The 22,598-nt window shown below is 42.3% G+C and overlaps 1 protein-coding gene across 1 annotated transcript; it reads left to right on the plus strand.

Annotated features, from left to right (window-relative positions):
- The first annotated feature begins 13,869 nt into the window (after nucleotides 1–13,869).
- LOC118388475 (alkaline phosphatase-like) lies at nucleotides 13,870–20,831 on the plus strand. Its single transcript, XM_052526807.1, has 11 exons — nucleotides 13,870–14,010; nucleotides 15,184–15,303; nucleotides 16,119–16,234; nucleotides 16,632–16,806; nucleotides 18,109–18,284; nucleotides 18,497–18,637; nucleotides 18,821–18,890; nucleotides 19,031–19,165; nucleotides 19,344–19,535; nucleotides 19,675–19,794; nucleotides 19,952–20,831. The coding sequence occupies exons 1-11, from the start codon at nucleotides 13,941–13,943 to the stop codon at nucleotides 20,215–20,217; spliced, it is 1,581 nt and encodes a 526-aa protein (XP_052382767.1). The 5' UTR covers nucleotides 13,870–13,940; the 3' UTR covers nucleotides 20,218–20,831.
- Nucleotides 20,832–22,598: the final 1,767 nt, after the last annotated feature.

A 22,598-nucleotide genomic window follows, 5' to 3' on the forward strand; every position in this document is an offset into this window, starting at 1 on the left:
TTAAGGAAGAGTGTTCTGAATACTGATGTTAACCTTTCTGGTTATAACCTTTTTCTGCAAGACAGATCTTCCAAAGGTGGGGGTGTGGCATTCTTTACCAAGGATCACCTTCAGTACTCGGTTATTGCCACCAAGTCTGTCCCCAAACAATTTGATTTGCTGGTTTTAAGTACTAAACTTTCAAATTGCTCTTTGTTGAATGTTGCTGGGTGCTATCATCCTCCATCAGCACCGGCCTGTACCCTACCTGCCCTAAGCTCTCTCCTGGCCCCTTACACTAAGTCTGAATTTGTCCTGCTAGGTGACCTAAACTGGGACATGCTTAAACCACCTGACCAAGTCCTAAAGCAATGGGACTCCCTAAATCTGTCTCAGATTATTACCAATCTCACAAGGTATGACTCCAAACATGCAGAAAAGGCTACTCTTCTTGATGTTATACTCACAAATAATCCTGGTAGGTGTCAGTCTGATGTTTTCTGTAATGACCTTAGTGATCACTGTTTTACAGCCTATGTTCGTCATGGCTACTCAGTGAAACAACTTGACCTGATTTGTCATAGACCCTTGCTAAAAAACTCAGCCATGCCTCCTTGCCCATCCAACATTTCCTCATCTCCCACCCCTTCTAATGCGACTATCCCTGATGCTTTTTCCTCTTTTTCCCCTGCCCCGCTACAAAGTTTCTCCCTGCAGGCAGTCACTGAGTCCGAGGTGCCAAAGGAGCTCCTGAACCTTGACTCCAAAAAAACATCTGGGTCAGACGTTTTCTTCTTTAAGGTTGCTTCCCCCATCATCTCCAACCTTTTTAACCTGTCTCTCCTTTCTGGGGAGGTTCCCATTGCTTGGAAGGTAGCCATGGTTCGTCCTTTATTTAAAGTGGGAGATCAAGCTGATCCTAACTGTTAAAGGCCTATTTCTATTTTGTCCTGTTTATCAACTGTGTTGGAAAAACTTGTCAATAATCAACTGACTGGCTTTCTTGATGTCTATAGTATTCTCTCTGGTATGCAATCTGGTTTCCGCTCAGGTTATGGATGTGCCACTGCAACCTTAAAGGTCCTCAACGATGTCACCATTGCCCTTGAGTCTAAGCAACGTTGTGCTGCTATTTTTATTGACCTGGCCAAAGCTTTTGATACAGTAGACCATTCCATTCTTGTGTATTGGAGTAATGGTGTCTCTGAGGGGTCTTTGGCCTAGTTTGCTTAACTACCTCAAAGAGTGCAGTGTATAAAGTCATAAAATATGCTGTCTCAGCCACTGCTTGTCACCAAGGGAGTACCACAAGGTTCAATTCTAGGAAACACGCTCTTCTAAATTTACATCAACAACCTAGTTCAGGCAGTAGGAAGCTCTCTCATCCATTTATATGCAGATGATACAGTCTTATACTCAGCTTGCCTCTCCCCAGAGTCTGTGTTAAAAGCTCTACAACAAAGCTTTCTTAGTGTCCAACAAGCTTTCTCTACCCTTAACCTTGTTCTGAACACCTGTTGGGGAATAATCAGAATTAGGTGGTAACACAGGTAAGATGTTTTATATTCATCATATGTTTGTAAGTTACTTCTCATCAGAATGTTATTTTTGTATAATACTGTGGCGGGGTTGCTGTATCTGTTCTAAGTTGCTTGGGCCGGAGAGAGGGGAGAGGTCAAGGTGTCATCATGTGTAAACATATCTTTTGCTCCACTGTGTCTGTGTGCCAGTCACTCCCTACTTTTCCCATCGGGGAGAGGAGGATGGCAGTGTCTGGAATCATTCTATGCTCCCTCTTTTGTTGCTCCTATCTTAACCTATAGCCTCACTCTCCTCTCCGTGAGCTTGTCCAGGATTGGTTGTATTTAGAATTGGTTGTATCTAAATGACAATTTGATATATATATCATAGGGTGGGGGTAATGTCTTGGTACCATTTTGTACCAAGGACGAAATAAGAGCTTTGTTTAGGAGACCAAACTGAACGACAATTTATAGCCAACTCTGTCTGGCTAGGGGATACTCCTCTCTGAAGTAAAGTCTTTCTTTGTGTAAGTTCCTAAGACCTGTGGTTTGTCATGTCGTCTAGGGGGGGTGGATCTTTGCTATAAAAGATCCCATTTGCCATTATGTTGGGACTCTCAACTTGTCATTAGAGATACTGAACTGTTGAAAGTCAAAATGCTATTGCAAAAGCTTAATTATTATTAAAGGTGAAGATTAAGCATAACTCTGACTTGTGTGTGGTTTGATCTCATGATTTGGTAAATAGAGGAAATTTCCACGACACACCTCCAAAACAAAAGGTCATGTGGTTTGGCAAGAAGAATGCCCCTCTCCACACGAGTGTGATTACTACCTCTGAGGGTTTAGAGCTTGAGGTAGTCACCCCATTCAAGTACTCGGGAGTATGGCTAGAACTGTCCTTCTTTCTGCACATATCAAAGCTGCAGGCTAAAGTTAAATCAAGACTTGGTTTCCTCTATTGTAATCGCTCCTCTTTCACCCCAGCTGCAAAATGAACCCTGATTCAGATGACCATCTTACTGATGCTAGATTATGGAGACATCATTTATTGATCGGCAGATAAGGGTGTTCTCGAGCGGCTAGATGTTCTTTAACATTCGGCCATCAGATTAGCCACCAATGCTCCTTATAGGACACATCACTGCACTCTATACTCCTCTGTAAACTGGTCATCTCCATCGCAAGACCCACTGGTTGATGCTTATTTATAAAACCCTCTTAGGCCTCACTCCCCCCTATCTGAGATATCTACTGCAACCCTCTTCCTCCACATACAACACCTGTTCTGCCAGTCACATTCTGTTAAAGTTCCCCAGAACACAAATCCCTGGGTCGCTCGTCTTTTCAGTTAACTGCAGCTAGCAACTGGAACAAGCTGCAACAAACACTCAAACTAGACAGTTTTATCTCAATCTTCTTCATTCAAGGACTCAGTAATGGACACTCTTATTGACAGTTATGGCTGCTTTGTGTGATGTATTGTTGTCTCTACAGTCTTGCCCTTTGTCCTGTTGTCTGTGCCCAATAATGCTTGTACCGTATGTTTTGTGCTGCTACCATGTTGTTGTCATGTTGTGTTGTACCATGCTGTGTTGTTAAGTGTTGCTGCCTTGCTATGTTGTTGTCTTAGGTCTCTCTTTTATGTAGTGTTGTGTTGTCTCTCTTGTCGTGATGTGTGTTTTGTCCTATATTTATATTTGAGTTTTACATTTTTAATCCCAGCCCCCGTCCCTGCAGGAGGCCATGTGCCTTTTGGTAGGCTGTTATTGTAAATAAGAATTTGCTCTTACCTGACTTGCCGAGTTAAATCAAGGTTAAATAAAATAAAATAAATGTATGTGCCACGCCCTCTCTCGTGAATAGCAAGTGTGGCAGCATAAATGATAAAATTTCTCTCTCTCTCTTTCTCTACTGCAGCAGTTGCATTAGGATCTGTGCGGGCCCTTCCGGACAAGTCAGTTAAAATTACACATACCCGAGAACCGTGACAATCATATCAGATCCAACCCAGACCAGTGACATTATTTACAATTCTGGATCTTGGGGATTCGGGTACAGGTGGATCCGTGAAGACCTCTAGTTGCAGCTGTTTTTATTAACCCCTATTTGAAGGGGTTAGTCAGTGATACATGTTTAATATTGCATAAACATAACAAATGTGCCATGACTTTGCTTGTTGTTTTTTCCTCTTTCTTTCTGTCAGACAAAGGAAAAGGTAGACTACTTGATTCTTCTTACATCTACCACTAAAGTTGAAAAAGCATTGGATTACATTAGATTTTTTTCACCTTTATTTAACCAGTTGAGAACAAGTTGAGAACAAGTTCTCATTTACAACTGCGACCTGGCCAAGATATAGCAAAGCAGTGCGATACAAACAACACAGAGTTACACTGTCACGCCCTGAACATAGAGATCCTTTTTATTCTCTACTTTGGTTAGGTCGGGGTGTGACTAGGGTTGGTAATCTAGGGTGTTTATTTCTATGTTGGCCTGGTATGGTTCCCAATCAGAGGCAGCTGTTTATCATTGTCTCTTATTGTGGATCATATTTAGGCAGCCATTTCCTCACTGTGTTTTGCGGGATCTTGTTTTTGTGTAGTTGCATCTGAGCACTTCATTGCCATCACGTTTTGTTTCTTCTTTATTGTTTTGTGCGTTTCACTTCAATATATATATGTGGAACCCATATCACGCTTCGCTTTGGTCCGAATAATCTTACGACGAACGTGACATACGCGTGGGATAAACAAAAGTACAGTCAATTACACAATATAAAAATCTATATACAGTGTGTGCAAATGGAGTAAGGAGGTAAGGCAATAAATAGGCCATAGTAGCGAAGTAATTACAATGTAGCAAATTAACACTGGAGTGATAGATGTGCAGATGATGATGTGCAAGTAGAAATACTGGTGTGCAAAAGAGCAAAAAAGTAAATAAAAACAATATGGGGATGAGGTAGGTAGTTGGATGGGCTATTTACTGTGTACAGCTGCAGTGATCGGCTGTGTACAGCTGCAGTGATCGGTAAGCTGCTCAGATAGCTGATGCTTAAAGTTAGTGAGGGAGATATAAGTCCCCAACTTCAGCGATTTTTGCAATTTGTTCTAGTCATTGGCAGCGGAGAACTGGAAGGAAAGGCGGCCAAAGGAGGCATTGGCTTTTGGAATGACCAGTGAGATATACCTTCTGGAGCGCGTGCTACGGGTGGGTGTTGTTATGGTGACCAGTGAGCTGAGATAAGAATATGGTGCTTTGATGACAAAATGGATGGCACTGTGATAGACTGCATCCAGTTTGCTAAGTAGAGTGTTGGAGGCTATTTTTTGTAAATGACATCGCCAAAGTTGAGGATCGGTAGGATAGTCTTTTTTACGAGGGTATGTTTGGCATCGTGAGTGAAGGAGGTTTTGTTTGCGAAATAGGAAGCCGATTCTAGATTTAATTGGATGGTGACAAGTGGAATTGAGTTTAGTCGGCTAGTAACAAACCAACTATGGATTTAACATTAGCCTATAATTGTTTTTCTACAATGAAAGAGTGTGTTCAAGCCATATTTGGTATAGTAGTTGGCTTTATCTGCCCACATGATCATAATAATAAGGCAAAAAGGAGGCCTTGGCTAGACTAAAGTGCAGGGAATTACTAGTTTTGGTAATGCAAAAACAGGTTGAGTAATTATGCTAAACACACTACCTCATGTCATGGTCACAAACGTTACTGAAAATCACAATTGCGCACCATTCATTTATTCTGCACAGAGATGGTCCAATGGTCCAAATGTAGATGACTTCTTTACAGCAACAGCAGCCAACAAATGAAGTTAATAAAACACAGGCTAAGATACGTTTATGAAGTCCTCTCATGTACCTTCTGGGACAGCTGTTGGTGTGCCGGACACAACAAATGAGTGACATTAACTTGATTTTTCGGTCATATAGTGCGACCATAGACGGGTTGGTTGCAACAAAACCGACTCGTGCACAACTATGGGGCAAAACAGACAGGGTTGGCTTAGATTGTTGACAACATGCAAGCTATATTTCTTCACCAATGTTTATTGAAAACAAACACATTTGCACAATGAGCACTTGTCTCTCAAATAAGTTGTTACAGTTGTTGGTTAGCTAGCTAGCAAGTTTTATCATTTACATGAAATCAGTCAAAATACCTGAAAACAAGACATGGTATCAAGAACAAGATGAAACGAGCTACTTACGCTCCCTCACATGGCAGTTTCTTAGAATTTCTGCTAGCAATCTCGCCATCCATAATCACAACAACACGCTGACTTCTGCTCCATGGAAGCTCGCACATCATTTTCGCAACGTTGTCAGCTAACCCATCCATCCATACAATACGAAAGAATCACTGTAAATATTGAGTTTCCAAAATGAGCCTTGAAATAACATTTCCTTCCAATAGCAGAATGAGAAGGGCCAGTTCTCTATCATTCTAACCAATAGAGTTTGAGTGTCTTAATATGACATTAATATGACATTCTGATGACCTTTTCTTAGAAAGTTCCACACTTTGTGGTGCAATTAATGTTAAAAAAGTTATCCTGAGAAGAAAAGGGTCCCACTTTACTAAGTATCCAAAACACTAGGTCTATGTATTTACAGTACATGATTTCCTAGGCTACATGTAGGTACAGCCAGGTACACATAGTTATATTGGCCCTACTTAGGTTACAACTGCTACCTGTTTTGGTGTATGCAATTTTCATGGATATAAATAAATAAACTGTTCCTAATGGAGATAGATAATTCATCTAAAGCGATAATTCTAGGGTGAGGGGTGGTTTAGCTAAAATTAAATTAAATTTGTTTATATGATGAATACACTATTTTCTCAAGTATAAAGGAATTTAAGGATTAAGGAACTTGCATTGTTAACTAGGTATTTCTTTACACTCTTAACATGCAGAGCAATTACTTATAGGGTGGTTTCTTGCCATTGTGTTGGGATACTGACCGCCCAGACAGAGCTAGTGCATATGCTTATAAAAGGATTGTGAAGAGCATCAGGAACAGACACATGAAAACGTGAATGTGCTTTATCAACGGACAGACATATTTTTGCTACAGAAGCTTAAGAACCCGCAGTAAGTCTATTCCTTTAACTGTTTGCATTAATTGACTCTGTAATATTAGGCCATTTAAATGGTGTATTAATGGCATTGGTTGCTCAATTATTAAACTAAAATCTCCATATCATCATACAGTATTTTAGCCAATATGACACCAATCTTGATTTGCAAATAAATTTGGTTGGAGGTACAAAACACACTCCCCCACCTCTTGTCATGAGCTGTCCGACCATTACTGAGGATCACATACCAGAAAACAGAATCTTTAGCAATTTAATTTTCCAAGTATTTTCTGCACCTACCTAGCTCAAAATCTAGATGTCGGATTAATCCTAGACTATAGCGTCCATAAAGAGACCAATGGATTAAAAAAATGTCAGATTGACCAAATTTGTAGGTGCAAAAGTTATTTAATGTATAATTTATCACTCTCACATGCTCTTTTCTGACCATTAAGAACCAATGATGTGTTACCTTTTTGTAGCATCTGACAACATTAACATCTTTTCAGTCCAATCTGGGTTTTAAAACCGGGACAGCAACTCGGTTGCTCAGCAACTCAACCACACAATCAGCTCGCCGCCTGCACCAGCCAGGCAGTAACCAGTCATGAAAAGTGATGGAGGACAAACCTAGGCTACTATAAGGCTAAGCAAGTGTTCACACTTGCACATTCTAAAGTGGGCTAGCAACAACCTTTGCCCAGGGATAGCTGGCACTCTTCCGGAGCAGGGTTAGCATGGAATTCTCAGGACTAGCCCTAGAAACGTGGTGCCAAAATAGCTAGTGTGAACTGGGGGTCAAGAACACACATATCATTTTCACTGTCCAATCACAAAAGCTGCACTTTCACTTTTTTGCTACATTGCTTTTGTCGAATATATCTTGGTCAATGGAAACCTGCCTAGTGATGGGGAAGAAACAGAGATCAACACTAGGAGGGTTTCCATAGACCCAGGTTTATTCGACAAAAGCAATAGCAAAAAAGATCCTTGCAACATGTAATGGAATCAGCAAATATATGAGGCTTTTTCTAAAGATCAACAATGTTTTTATCCGTGGAACAGAGGTGGATTTTTCTTTTGTCAAACTGTCTTTACTGCGACAAATGATAATTGCCTAATAATTTTGAAGTTGATGTCACCGCGTACGTACACATCTCATTTTCAAATGCTGTAAAACACAGAAGCCAAATGCAGAAACTATGGACACAACCAGAGAGGAAGAGAAAGAGAGAGGCCCAACTCCTTGGAAAATCTGTCTCCCTCCAACAAGTGGCATTTTTTCCCGTTGTTTCGCCCACCAAGCAAGGAGTTTCGGATCAGTTTTGCCTTTTAGGCAAGGAGTTTAGGATCAGTTTAGCCTTTTATATCCTAGATCACTATTCCTACTCTGAAAACACTTTGTGAATAAGGGCCCGGGAAGAAAGTTGTTGCCTAATACCTTGCACGGCAGTCTTTCACCATAGGACCCTAGATGTATTTACATCTATTTACTTATGAACTGAATATTTGTATGTGAATTTCCAAGTCAATGACACTAATAAAAGGATTGAATTGTTCATCGACATGTGCAGTGAACATGGCTATGGTGATGAAAGGTACAAAATGTGTCATCTCCCTATCAGGCCACTGCATCCTGACACACATCTCAAGCTTCCTGACTGAATACTGGGGTCTTCAGTGGTTCCAGGAGCAAGGGCCTTACCTGGGAGTACAGCAGCAGTCTCTCTGTCTCGCAGCCATTCTGTCAACATGTATTGTATTTAACCACTCAAATTCATAAAAACTGCTACGGACCCAAGCCCTGACTTACAGTATATTCACTTTGTCCCATTCTTTAATCTTGTCTGGGATATATATTTTATTTGAGACACATGTATGATATACATTAATAAAAATGCATTCACTCTGGACATGAGACATTTTAAATCATAAGCTCTAAGTGTATTTTCTGGATGTTTAAGTTATCACAGAAGTTAGTAAAAAATGTGAAGACCAACATAACACACAAGCTATGAAAAAGAAAAAAGAAAGTTGTTTACACAAAACTATTGCATTTGGTCATCCCCAAAATATGGCCATTGAAAGTCTGCGGCTAGGGGTGACAGGTAGGCAGGTTTGTTGATGTCCTTCTCTAGAGTTCTAGAGACTCACATAGAAGAAAGGTGGATGGACACATGATAGTTTTGATTAATGTCTGGGAGACTTTTACAGGGAGGAGAGAGCATGAGTTGGAGTGAGTACAGTAAATCCAATCCAACCATTGGCCCTGGATAAAATGCTAGCATCACACAAGCAGACAGCCATAGTGAATGAGGTTTACATAGTGCATCAAGTATACTATTATGAGCGGAGCTTACATCTCTGTGCCCTGGAGAGATCGCAGGTAGTTGGGCAGAAGGCTCTGAAAGCCCTTGGACCAGTCTGTCTCTGTAGCACCTGGAGATAGATGGATAGAGGTAGTGAGTGTGCTTGAAAGAGAGAGCCCTCACCCTTGACCTACCACTGGCCCCGGTCCTCCTGCCTAACCCTCTTTTCACGGTCTCTCTGACAGGGAGTTACTCCAGGAATAGAACGTATTATGGTGCATAGATAGGGCTTATACACTTCTTATATGAATGTAGTATTAGCTCTTGAAATGGTATAATGCAATGTAAAGGAAAAAATAATATAACGACTTCCTGGCACAGAGTGCTACATATTCCTGCTGATAGCAAGCCTCAACCTGGGATGCATGATTGAAAATATAATGGCGCTGGAGGTGATGGCTGCCGTTTTACGGGCTCCTAACCAACTATGCTATTTTGTGTTTTTTTTCTCGCATTGTTTGTAACTTATTTTGTACATAATTTTGCTGCCACAATCGCCTATGACTGAAAAGAGGTTCTGGATATCAGAACAGCGATTACTTACCTTGAACTAGACAAAGATTTTTTCTTTAATGAATCCGACGCGAAGGATATCCGGCTTCCCCGAGACCAGGCCCAAATCCCAGTCATTCACGTGAAGAAAAGACAGAAATACAGGTGGCGGAGATTGGGGTGCCTTGTGAGAATTAGTCAGCGAGTGGGTAACCCATCTCTACCATCCATTCTGTTGGCCAACGTGCAATCACTGGAGAATAAACTCAGCTCGAGACTATACTACGAACGGGACATTAAAAACTGTAATATCTTATGTTTCACCGAGTCGTGGCTGAACGACAATAATATTCAGTTGGCTGGGTTTTCTGTTCATCGGCAGGACAGAACAGATACAGTTGAAGTTGAAAGTTTACATACACTTAGGTTGGAGTCATTAACACGTTTTTCAACTACTCCACAAATTTCTTGTTAAAAATGAACAAACTATAGTTTTGGCAAGTCGGTTAGGACATCTACTTTGTGCATGACACAAGTCATTTTTCCAACAATTGTTTACAGACAGATTATTTCACTGTACCACAATTCCAGTGGGTCAGAAGTTTACATACAATAAGTTGACTGTGCCTTTAAACATCTTGGAAAATTCCAGAAAATTATGTCATGGCTTTAGAAGCTTCTGATAGGCTACTTGTCATAATTTGAGTATATTGGAGGTGTACCTGTGGATGTATTTCAAGGCCTAGCTTCAAACTCAGTGCCTCTTTCCTTGACATCATGGGGAAATCAAAATAAATCAGCCAAGACCTCAGAAAACAAATTGTAGACCTCCACAAGTCTAGTTCATCCCTGGGAACAATTTCCAAATGCCTGAAGGTACCACGTTCATCTGTTCAAACAGTAGTACGCAAGTATAAACACCATGGGACCATGCAACCGCCATACTGCTCAGGAAGGAGATGTGTTCTGTCTCCTAGACATGAACATACTTTGGTGTGAAAAGTGCAAATCAATCCCAGAACAACACCAAAGGACCTTGTGAAGATGCTGGAGGAAACAGGTACAAAAGTATCTATATCCACAGTAAAACGAGTCCTATATTGACATGACCATAAAGGCCACTCAGCAAGGAAGAAGCCACTGCTCCAAAACCGCCATAAAAAAGGCAGACTACTGTTTGCAACTGCACATGGGGACAAAGATGGCACTTTTTGGAGAAATGTACTCTGGTCTGATGAAACAAATATGGAACTGTTTGGCCATAATGACCATCATTATGTTTGGAGGAAAAATGGGGAGGCTTGCAAGCCGAAGAACACCATCCCAACTGTGAAGCACGAGGGTGGAAGCATCATGTTGTGGGGGTGTTTTGCTGCAGGTGGGATTGGTGCACTTCACAAAATAGATGGCTTCATGAGGGATGACAATTATGTGGATATATTGAAGCGACATCAGTCAGGAAGTTAAAGCTCGGTCGAAAATGGGTCTTCCAAATGGACAATGACCCCGAGCATACTTCCAAAGGTGTGGCAAAATGTCTCCAGGACAACAAAGTCAAGGTATTGGAGTGGCCATCACAAAAAATGTGTGTGCAGAACTGAAAAAGCGTGTGTGAGCAAGGAGGCCTACAAACCTGACTCAGTTACACCAGCTCTGTTAGGAGGAATGGGCCGAAATTCACCCAACTTATTGTGGGAAGCTTGTGGAACTTTACCTGAAATGTTTGACCCAAGTTAAACATTTTTAAGGCAATTCTACCAAATACTAATTGAGTCTATGTAAACTTGTGACCGATTGGGAATGTGATGAAAGAGGGTCTGTGTCTTTTTATCAATAACAGCTGTTGCTCAATGTCTAATATTAAGGTCTCAAGGTATTGCTCACCTGAGGTAGAGTACCTCATGATAAACTCTAGACCACACTATCTACTGTTAGGTTCTTATTTTTCAGAGTAAATAACTCACGGACACATTAGAGAAGCTTAACCAAGTTTATTTCTTCCCAAAGGGTCGACACAGCTGTATTCAGACAACAAAACATTTCTCACCATCACAGTTATACACATCCTACTGAAAACACTCCTCCTTCTCTCCAATCCTTACATTTTATGGCTCTACAGGAAGATAATAAAGAGGCTAACAGGATACCAAACCTTTATTACTCCCTTAACCTTTTGCGACTAGCAATCCTGTATCCGGGAGTGTAATCATAGCCTCAAAAGCATTAGCATAACGCAGCGGACATAAATACCACTAGAAAATGTTCCTATTCATGAAAATCGCAAATGAAATGAATAAAATATATTCAAACACAAGCTTAGCCTTTTGTTAACAACACTGTCATCTCAGATTTTCAAAATATGCCTTACAGCCAACGCTAGACAAGCATTTGTGTAAGTTTATCATGGCATAATACTATGCTAGGCTCTGCTTGCAGCAGGCAACATTTTCACGAAAATAAAAAAAGCAACCAAATTAAATCATTTACCTTTGAAGAACTTCAGATGCTTTCACTCAGGAGACTCCCAGTTAGATAGCAAATGTTCCTTTTTTCCAAAAAGATTATTTTTGTAGGCGAAAAAGCTCCCGTTTCTTCATCATCCTTGGCTGAGAAATCGACCGGAAAATGCTACTACTACAACCCCCAACTTTTTTCAAAATTAGCTTCATAATATCGACAGATACACGGCAAACGTTGTTTAGGATCCATCCTCAAGGTGTTTTTAACATACCCCCCAATCTACTGGGAGGTATGTCAAGTGCCCAGTCCAGGCACGGCATCCAACCCAGCTCCATGGTCGGAGCCTTCCGCTGCGCCGGTGCCCAGTCCAGGCACGGCATCCAACCCAGCTCCTTGGCCGGATCCGTGGTTGGGGCAGGGGCTACGACCCGCACCGGAGCCGCCACCGCCACCGCCACTAGTCACCCTCCCTACCCTCCCCATTTGGTTTCAGGTTTTGCGGCCGGAGTCCGCACCTTTGGGGGTGTACTGTCACGCCCTGACCAGGGAGAGCCATTGGTCGGAGCCTTCCGCTGCGCCGGTGCCCAGTCCAGGCTCGGCATCCAACCCAGCTCCATGGCCGGATCCGTGGTCGGGGCAGGGGCTACGACCCGCACCGGAGCCGGCACTGCCACTAGTCACCCTCCCTACCCTCCCCATTTGGTTTCAGGTTTTGCGGCCGGAGTCCGCACCTTTGGGGGGGGGGGTGTGTGTGTACTGTCACGCCCTGACCAGAGAGAGCCCTTGGATTCTCTACAGTGGTTTAGGTCAGGGTGTGACAAGGGGGGTGTTCTAGAATCTGTATTTCTATGTTGGTGGTTTTATATGGTTCCCAATTAGAGGCAGCTGATAATCGTTGCCTCTAATTGGGGATCATATTTAGGAAGCCCTATCTCCCACCTGCTTTGTGGGATATTGTTTGTGTTAGTGTGTTTGGGCACTACGTCTTCACGTTCTTTGTAAGTTTTGTTGTTTTGTTTCTAGTTTTACTTTGTATTAAAAACATGTGGATCTCAATGCACTCTGCGCCTTGGTCCACTCATTTTGAAGTTTGTGACATTCGGGCAGGTAGCGATCTCCAGGCAATCACCAAACCCAGATCTGTCTGTCGGACAAAAGGTTTGGAAGGAAGTTTTGTGTCAACACAAACTCTTCTGAAAGAACTGCAGCTTTCTCAAGAGTGAGATCCTTGTGCTCATAAATGTAGGTAGCAACCCTATCATGAAGGCAATTCTTGAACTGCTTGAGAAGTATGAGTGTCTTTAAATCCTCAAGTCTTTGATCTTTTGAGAACAACCCCACCGATCAAAAGGACACTCTTGTTCACTTGTGAACTCAACATGGCTTTGTTATTCTCTAAGGGCATAAACAAATATAACACAAAAACATACATTCAAATTAATCGAATTCATTCAAAATATAGCCCAGCCCTAAACTCAACTACAGCATATTGTATACTAATGTTGGAGGACTTGTGTTGTCTGTTTTAATAGCATAAAGTAACAGGGCTCATTCGCACACAGTTTCAAGACTTTATGAAATACCATTTTCTTTGAAGCACATAATGGTTATTTAGAGCATGTGCAACAATCATTTTTAAACCTCCTGTTATGGCTGTGAAATATCTCTGTGATTTGGCCCACAATCCCACTAAAGCGACCTTGACCACAGCACAGGGGAGGGATAGGGGTGGGAATTTTGGAGGGAGAGGTAGGGACAGGGGTGGAGGTGTAATAATAGATGAAGGCTGGCTGCTCAGGGCCCATGGGGCCGTGTTAGGACAACACTACAACAAAACCACTACTTCTGTTCACTGTGAATGTCTAAGTTGAATCCTACCTACTTTCCACATCATTTGCTGCACTTTAAATCAAACTCATCGTCAACTTTCATATACAATGATTTCTCCTTATTTTACAGACTCACCTAGTTTGGGACGTGGTATGTGATAACACTACAGCGATAGAGCGAAAGCATCATGAAGGTGACAATCCTGCTCATCTGCTCCTGCCTGGCCTGGGAAGGCCTGGGGAAGCTACAGTTTCCTGGTAATACACACACCTGTCAATAAATGTAATGTCTCTTAACACCATCTAGCTGTTTGACTGAAATCCACCAGGAAGAGCTTAGCGGGGACACATACTAACACAGATCTATTTCGTTCCCTCTTCTTGCTGAAGTGTGCACTTGTTCACTCCCGTTCATATATTTGAAAGGAAAGGGACCGGTTTAGGAAATGTAGTGGAAAGATCCTTTAGCACATGCTGAAACCAATCCAATGCTCCAATAGTCCTTGAGGAGGAGTGAATGAGTGCACACTTCAGGAAGAAGGATAGAAACTAAATTGGGCTTTGATTTATTGGAGATGTGACACATGCAGAAGTCTTCAACTGCTCTTATTAAGGAAGTGCCACTTATCTGTTGTTTATGGCATCCTGTTTAGAATAACACGGCGTGTTAGGGTTATGACTGTCAGTCTATTGACCCCACTGAACATAATGCACACTGCATTTACAATACGATGGATAGTGTACCTCCATTTTCTCTGTTCTCTCTACAAAATGACCAGAATCATTTAGCTCCTGAAATATTATGTACAGATAAGGAGAGGTTCACAAAATGGATTCCAGATGTATAATATTTCTCCCTAAACAGTTATAAGATTAGGTTCCTTCTTATCGTAACATCATTAATGTATGTGCTGGTGTATATTAGGCAACGTGATTTCAAAAATAAGAAGCTTGCGTGCTGGAGATCTCCAATGTCATATGGTTGGCAGTGGCAGACCCTACAGAACATGTCATTATGTACATGTGTATATGCTTATGGTCATCCTGTTGGTCCCTTGATATTATCATCCATACTTGTTCATATTATATGTCATGCTGAGAATTAAAACCAGTATAGAAATAAGTTACTCACAAAGGAACCTTGACATTGTCTGGCAGTAAAACATTAATTAGGAAGGTTATAACTAGGTTATGAAAAATTAATAAATCAGGAAGTGATATTTTGGAAATAATGGACAACACATCTTTTCTGTGTTATTCAAGTTTTTGTCCATCAAAAAATGCTTCCCTGGATAAACCTCAACGTGTATTCCATTTAATTGGGGCATATTCCGTCCCACTTGTCCAAGTACTTTCGCAGGTGTTACAGATCAGTTCTGCTGGCCTCTTTCCCTCCTCATTTAAAACTAAAAGTCTACCTCCGTGTTGCAGACCAAGAGAAAGATCCCCTGTTCTGGAACACATGGGCTCAGAGTACTTTGAAGAATGCCCTCACACTTCAGAAGCTCAATCAAAACACTGCAAAGAACCTCATCCTCTTCCTTGGTGATGGTAAGCCATGATTACAGGGACCTTTTTCATTCCATGAGTATGTGCCATACTGTATGATGAAGTGAAGTCTTAACTCTATGAGCTTATGTGCAGCATACAGATGTAATCGTTTTTATACATTTGCAGAATATCGTTCCTAGTGGTTGTAGAAAACAAGTATTTTCATGATAAGTATGTCCTCCTCATCAAACACAGTCGTTTCCATCTAAACATTCTGGAGGATTGATGTAATCCAGTCAGAAGTAAATAGTATGTTTCAGACTTTCTAAATCGAATGTTGAATATGGGAGCCATCGAGCATTAAACAAACATGCTTACAGTGCCAATGGATAACTTTGCTTCTGCTTAATGTTATGTTATGTAGTGACCCATTAAACTGTCCCCCCCAAAGGATCTTAACTGTCTATGTTTTACATGCAGCAGCATACAATGTATCTTACTCTATCATGTATGACAACCATGCTTAAAACAATCATGCTGGATAAAGTGGAATTTCCCGTCAGTTCACATCCTCTACAAAAGCATCCATTTTGATATCCATATAAAACAAAGGGAAAATAGATAGTTATCTCTAAAAATACACATTTCTGGTGACTCAAGGCAGATAAAAGTAAAAGCTCTTTTGACGAGGTTCTTTACCACCAAATGTAGAGTTGTCTGTTCAGTGGATGGAGCAGCTGCTGTGAAAAGTGACCACAGAGCCTTGTTAATCAGATAGAAGATCAAAGGGTGTTAATGCATGAGATGGAAAGGCTTTCTATCCCTTAAATAGAATCACACCACAGACCGAGCACTGCTTTGCTTTTGTTGTGTAGGAATGGGCATTCCCACAGTGACGGCAGCACGAATACTGAAGGGGCAGCTGAGCAGACAGAGTGGGGAAGAGACCCAGCTGGAGATGGACAATTTCCCCTTTGTTGCGCTTTCCAAGGTCTGACCTGGTCTGTTATCACATAGAAAAGCTATAGAATAGCATGCATTATTGATCTGGAAGTAATGAATGGTTCACCAAGATCAAGACCAATATACCTGGTCACATACTGTCTATGTCATACGATAATAATGTGTTATTATGTTACATACTTGGCAAGAAGCCACACATCATAGAACTGTCTTTATATTTAAGGGAGCAGCACATTCCACACATGATTGATCATGTAGTAGTCTGTGTCAATAACTGTGTAAGAATGAAGAATGTAAAAGAAATGACACAATCTGAGCGTTTCAAGGTGATGCTTGGAGGTGTGGATAACACCAACACGGCATGCAGAACAATGTCTCCTACTACAATTCTATATAATTCACACGTTACTGTCCTGTCTCTGCAGACATATAACACCAATGCCCAGGTTGCAGACAGTGCGGGTACAGCCACAGCATTCCTCTGTGGGGTGAAGGCCAACGAGGGCACGGTGGGTGTGAGTGCAGCTGCCGTCCGCTCTCAGTGCAACTCCACACAGGGCAACGAGGTCACCTCCATCCTCAGATGGGCCAAGGAAGCCGGTAATGTCTCCTTATAACTCATGTTTTTTCACAGTACCTTTCCACACCAGACCTATTAAGCCTTATTTGACCAACCTGAGATAAGCAGTAGAGACACACCATGATAACATTGTAATCGTAGGCATACATGAATCTCAATGGGGAGTTTATAGCTACAGATGTATTTTCTCAAAAGCAGAGACTCCCTAGCAGGCCCCAATGACTTAGAGACATGGCAGGAATGAAAACAAGACTTCTGGAGTAGAGGTCAGGGGTCAGAGAGGATCAGGGATCCAATCCTTATCGACCAGACCAGGTTGGCAGTGAACTTATGACCTGAGCCCTTCACATACTGTAACACACAGAAATTGATGACTCACATCAGGAACAGGCTTTAACTCATTAGTTTCTGACCCACTCATCCTCAGTGGAAATATTTGTACAACCATAATTATCTGTCTAACATAGTAAGTACTCTAACCATGATGGGTAAACAACAAACAAAGAAGACATAAATTGTCATATTTCTCAAATGAGTGAAAATTGAATTCAAATCAAATCAAACTTTATTTGTCACATTTGTCACAAGTGTAGACCTTACTGTGAAATGCTTACTTACAAGCCCTTAACCAACAGTGCAGTTCAAGAAGAGTTAAGAAAATATTTACCAAAGAAACTAAAGTAAAAAATCATAAAAAGTAACACAATAACATAACAGTAACGAGGCTATATGCAGGGGGTACCGGCACCGAATCAATGTAAGGTTAGAGGGAATTTGTACATGTAGGTAAGGGTGAAGTGACTATGCATAGATAATTAACAGCGAATAGCAGCAAAACAAATGGGGGGGTCAATGTAATAGCCTGGTGGCCATTTGATTTATTGTTCAGCAGTCTTATGGCTTGGGGGTAGAAGCTGTTAATGAGCCTTTTGGTCCTAGACTTGGTGCTCTGGTACTGTTTGCCGTGCGGTAGCAGAGGAAACAGTCTATGACTTGGGTGACTGAAGTCTCTGAATGTGTTTTGGGCTTTCCTCTGACACCGCCTATTATATTGGTCCTGGATTGCAGGAAGCTTTGCTCCAGTGATGTACTGGGCCCTACGCACAACACTCTGTAGTGCCTTACAGTCAGATGCCGAGGAGTTACCATACCAGGCTGTGATGCAACCGGTCAGGATGCTCTCGATGGTCCCCTGGGCGTCAACAGAATTGTTCAACTAGAATTAGCAGATTCTTTGGAGCTATTGATTGTCTTCAGATCTGGCAGACTATTGCACAGACCAAGCAGCAGGTTCAAAAACGGTTTGTGTGTTTGTTACCCAGGCAAGTCAGTGGGAATAGTCACGACAACGCGTGTGAACCATGCCACCCCCAGTGCAGCCTATGCCCACTGTGTGGACAGGGACTGGTACTCCGATGGAGAGATGCCCGCTGAGGCAGTACAGGCGGGCTGCAAGGACATCGCCAGGCAGCTCTTTGAGAACATTCCCAACATCGATGTGAGTCACATCATATAATATAGATCCTGATGTTGCAGAAAATATCCAGTAATCATGTTAAAAACAGAGCATTATTGTTCAGACAGTAATATTAACCAACTTGCACCTGTAATGTAAAGGCACACAGATAATAATAAAAGGAAAATATTTAACCCTACCGGGGATGTCCATAGAGATAGGTCAAATGTTTTACCTCTGTGGTGGATGTCTAGGTGATTATGGGAGGAGGGAGGAAATACATGTTCCCCAAAAACCAGTCAGATGTGGAGTATCCTGGAGAGAAGAAACACTTCGGTACCCGCATCGATAGAAGGAACTTGGTGGAGGAGTGGAATAACAGAATGAAAAACAAGGTCAGCTGCTCTGTCTTAGTTCTTCTCTCACTCCTCTTCTACCATGTCTGCTGTTTCTTCCTTGTCCTTCTCCGTCCTCCACTTTTCTCAATTTTTCTTATCAAGAACATTTTAATAGCTTTAGGTTGTCACAGGGTTGGATCAATACCATATGATGTATTGTTTTATTTTTTAAATAAACAGAACGCCAACTATGTATGGAACAAGAAGGAACTTTTATCGCTAAATCCTAATAGTGTGGATTACCTTTTGGGTGAGTTATTTTTTTTTAATTCTTGGCTCTTTATTGATTTCATGACCTTCCTGTTTCATCTTTTCTATTCATGTTAATCACTGATCATCTTCTCTATCTATTTTGCAATATATTAAACCCTGCTTCCTGTGTTAACACAGGTCTGTTTGAGCCTGGAGATCTTCCCTATGACCTGGAGAGAAACAATGAGACAGATCCTTCACTGACAGAGATGGTGGAGGTGGCCATTAAGATCCTGAAGAAAAACCCCAGCGGATTCTACCTGCTGGTGGAGGGTGATTGTTGTGTTACATTTACTCTGGCACCAGTAAATACTGTATCAGCTGCACAAGTTTAATAATGTATATCATGTTGAATATGAAGTTTTTACAGCTTAGGCTGCTTTGCCAGTGCTGATGTTAGATTTTCTCATCTGTCTGAGAGAGAGATGTTAACCAGGCTGTGTGTTGGCAGGGGGGCGCATCGACCACGGACATCACGACGGTAAAGCCAAGCAGGCCCTGCATGAGGCAGTGGAGATGGACCGGGCCATTGGCCACGCCGGCCTCATGACCAGCATATATGACACAATGACTGTCGTCACTGCTGACCACTCTCACATGTTCAACTTTGGAGGCTACACTCCAAGGGGGAACACAATTTTTGGTGAGCAGTGGATTATTTTGCAACAATGTATTGTATATTGTATGTGGCTACACTCAGTCATCAGTCACTTGGATGTTGTGGATGTTGTAAATAAAGGTTTGTGATGGAGGTGGTTCATTATTGTCCTCTCTGACTACAGGACTGGCTCCCATGTTGAGTGATGTGGACCAGAAGCCCTTCACAGCCATTTTATATGGGAATGGACCAGGGTTTAAAGTAGTCAATGGTCTGAGAGAGAACGTCTCCACCCTTGACTATGGTAAGTGAAATCTTATCATCAATGGAGTATTGCCATTTTGACAGTCCTCTGTCATTGAGAACACCACTTGGTCATTGGCATGCCAGAAAATCATCCATCTGATCTCTTTCTCCTTCCTTTTCCCCACCTCCCCCTTCCCTTCCTTCCCTCTCTTCAGAGGAAAATAACTACAAGGCCCAGTCTGCAGTGCCGCTGAGTATGGAGACTCATGGAGGAGAGGATGTGGCTGTGTTTGCCAAGGGCCCTATGGCTCATCTGCTGCACGGTGTCCACGAGCAGAACTACATTCCCCATGTCATGGCTTATGCTGCCTGCATTGGCCAGAACAAAGACCACTGCATGTCATCCAGTGGAGCCTCTAGTCTCAGTGCTGCACTGCCCAGCCTGACAGCTCTTCTCACACTCATCCGCCTCCTCTGCTGACCTTTCACCCCAACCCCCCTCCTGCACTACCCCAACCCTCCTCTTAGTATACATGTAATACTCCCACATATTGTTTTCCAGTTGCAATGCATATTTTCTTCTTACCATTTAAATTTTTTCCCCCATTCTATAATGACCACTGCAAGGGCATTTAAAGTTAGTGTTTTGAGGGTTGGTGTTGTTCAGTCAGATGTAGTGTTTGGGAAAATAAGAGGATATCACTTTATTTCTACTGTAACATATAGGATAGGTTGTGTTATTTTACTTTGGTATTGATCACTATTCAGGTAACACTGAAACTATGTGAAGAATTCTGTCATATCAGTTGGTTTAAGAGAAGGGTATATCTCTGAATTTATATCAATCATTGTATGGGGTAAATAACCTCCCGGGATTAATGACAAAGCAATGTTGCTGCTCACCTATATATTTGTTGTCTGTCAATTCCATGACTATGGATTAGTCAACTTTTCAAAGAAGCCAGTTCCTTTTGAAAATTAGAAACCTAATGCAGGGGAGAGCGAGGTATGTTGTCACACTTTTCACACTCTCTAACATTTACTGGGCACAATACATCACAATCTTATAAATGTCATACCAAATGAAAGAAGGAAGTCTTGGGCGCATATGTTGTATTCATTACATCTTCATGTCTTATTTCAGTATGGAGTTGTGGACCGTTAAATAGAGAGTGTGCACATGTGACAGTTTGCAACGTCAGCGGGTAAATTGTCACACTTCGCCGGGTAAATTGTCACATTGGATTATCAACAAATAAGAACACAACTAATTCATTGTGAATATTGATTTTAATTTCAAATTCAAAACCAAATTCAATTTCATTAAAGAGCTCAAAATAAAAACAATCATGCCTAGAGAATCTGGCAAATCATGACTTTCAATCAAAACAAGAATACTGGCAGAGCACACAGTAATTAAGTGGCACGACCACTTTACTTCAAACCTTGAAATCGAACGTTCTCTGGCGTTCACATAGATCCACGGTAATTGTTGTAATTGGAATGGAATGTAATGCTGCAGATAACTTGCTTAATTAAATGTTTAAGGTCTTAACAAAACAGATGTGATGTTTAAAAACACTAACACACAATTTTGTAACAGCCTATACGACGTACATCTGTATCTGACTAATCCCACTCATCTTCGGAGTCACAGTTCTGACACACATAAATTGCCTGGCCTGAGGTGCAAGCGTCATGGGCCCATTTGTTGCATCTCACACAGTTCACCCACGTCTCCTTTGGAAGGCTGTTTGAAATGGCTCCACACAGACGAGGCAGAAGCTCTCCTCTTCATCTGATGATGACTCTTCTATGATTATTTTTTTTTAGCTGCCTTCTTGTTCTTTGCAGATCCAGATTTTGACTCCCCCCCCTTGCTTCCCTTTCTTCGGAAACAGCCTTTTGCTAGATTGTGCCTTATTCTTTTACATTTCTATTGCCTGCTTCACTGGTGTGTCAGTTAGAATTGCTGTTTTGCACCGTTTTCTTCCTTTACAAACTTGTTTTCGGGGGTCAGCTTTTGAATATGGCCTGATGTCCTCTGGAGTTGGTAGTCTGCTGTCAGCAATGGCATTGCTGGGCAAGGGTGAGCTGGTGCTAGCATAAGAACTGGGCAGGTCTGTGTCTGAGCTCGTGCTAGGCAGGGCTGGAATGATGCTGGGGCCTGGCTGGTTGGTGCTGGAGCCAGGTTGGTGCTGGGGCCAGGCAGGGCTGGAATAGTGCTGGGGCCTGGCAGGTTGGTGTTGGGGCCTGCCAGGGTTGGAATGTTGCTTGGGCCTGGCAGGGCAGGGTTGGTGCTGGGGCCAGGCAGGGCTGGAATAGTGCTGGGGCCTGGCAGGTTGGTGTTGGGGCCTGACAGGGTTGGAATGTTGCTTGGGCCTGGCAGGGCAGGGTTGGTGCTGGGGCCAGGCAGGTTGGTGTTGGGGCCTGACAGGGTTGGAATGTTGCTTGGGCCTGGCAGGGCAGGGTTGGTGCTGGGGCCTGGCAGGTTGGTGTTGGGGCCTGACAGGGTTGGAATGTTGCTTGGGCCTGGCAGGGCAGGGTTGGTGCTGGGGCCAGGAAGGGTTGGAATGTTGATTAGGCCTGGCAGGGCAGGGTTGGTGCTGGGGCCTGGTAGGGTTGGGTTCTGAATGGGGCGATCTGTAATGTAGGATGGTGCAAACTCAGTTGTAATGTTGTACCCCAGCCACCCTAAAGCCAGCCTGAATGTTCAAGGGGGTTGCAGCCAGAGGATAGATGATTGCCACGATCCCAGGAATGTCATAAATTGACATTGTCTTCCCGGGATTGTTCCTAATCCAGGCATCACAAGAGGTGTCTAAGGTTGAAGCCGATGAGAGCAATGGGGTGGGAATGACA

Source organism: Oncorhynchus keta, chromosome 10 (assembly GCF_023373465.1).
Source record: "Oncorhynchus keta strain PuntledgeMale-10-30-2019 chromosome 10, Oket_V2, whole genome shotgun sequence".
NCBI lineage: Eukaryota > Metazoa > Chordata > Actinopteri > Salmoniformes > Salmonidae > Oncorhynchus > Oncorhynchus keta.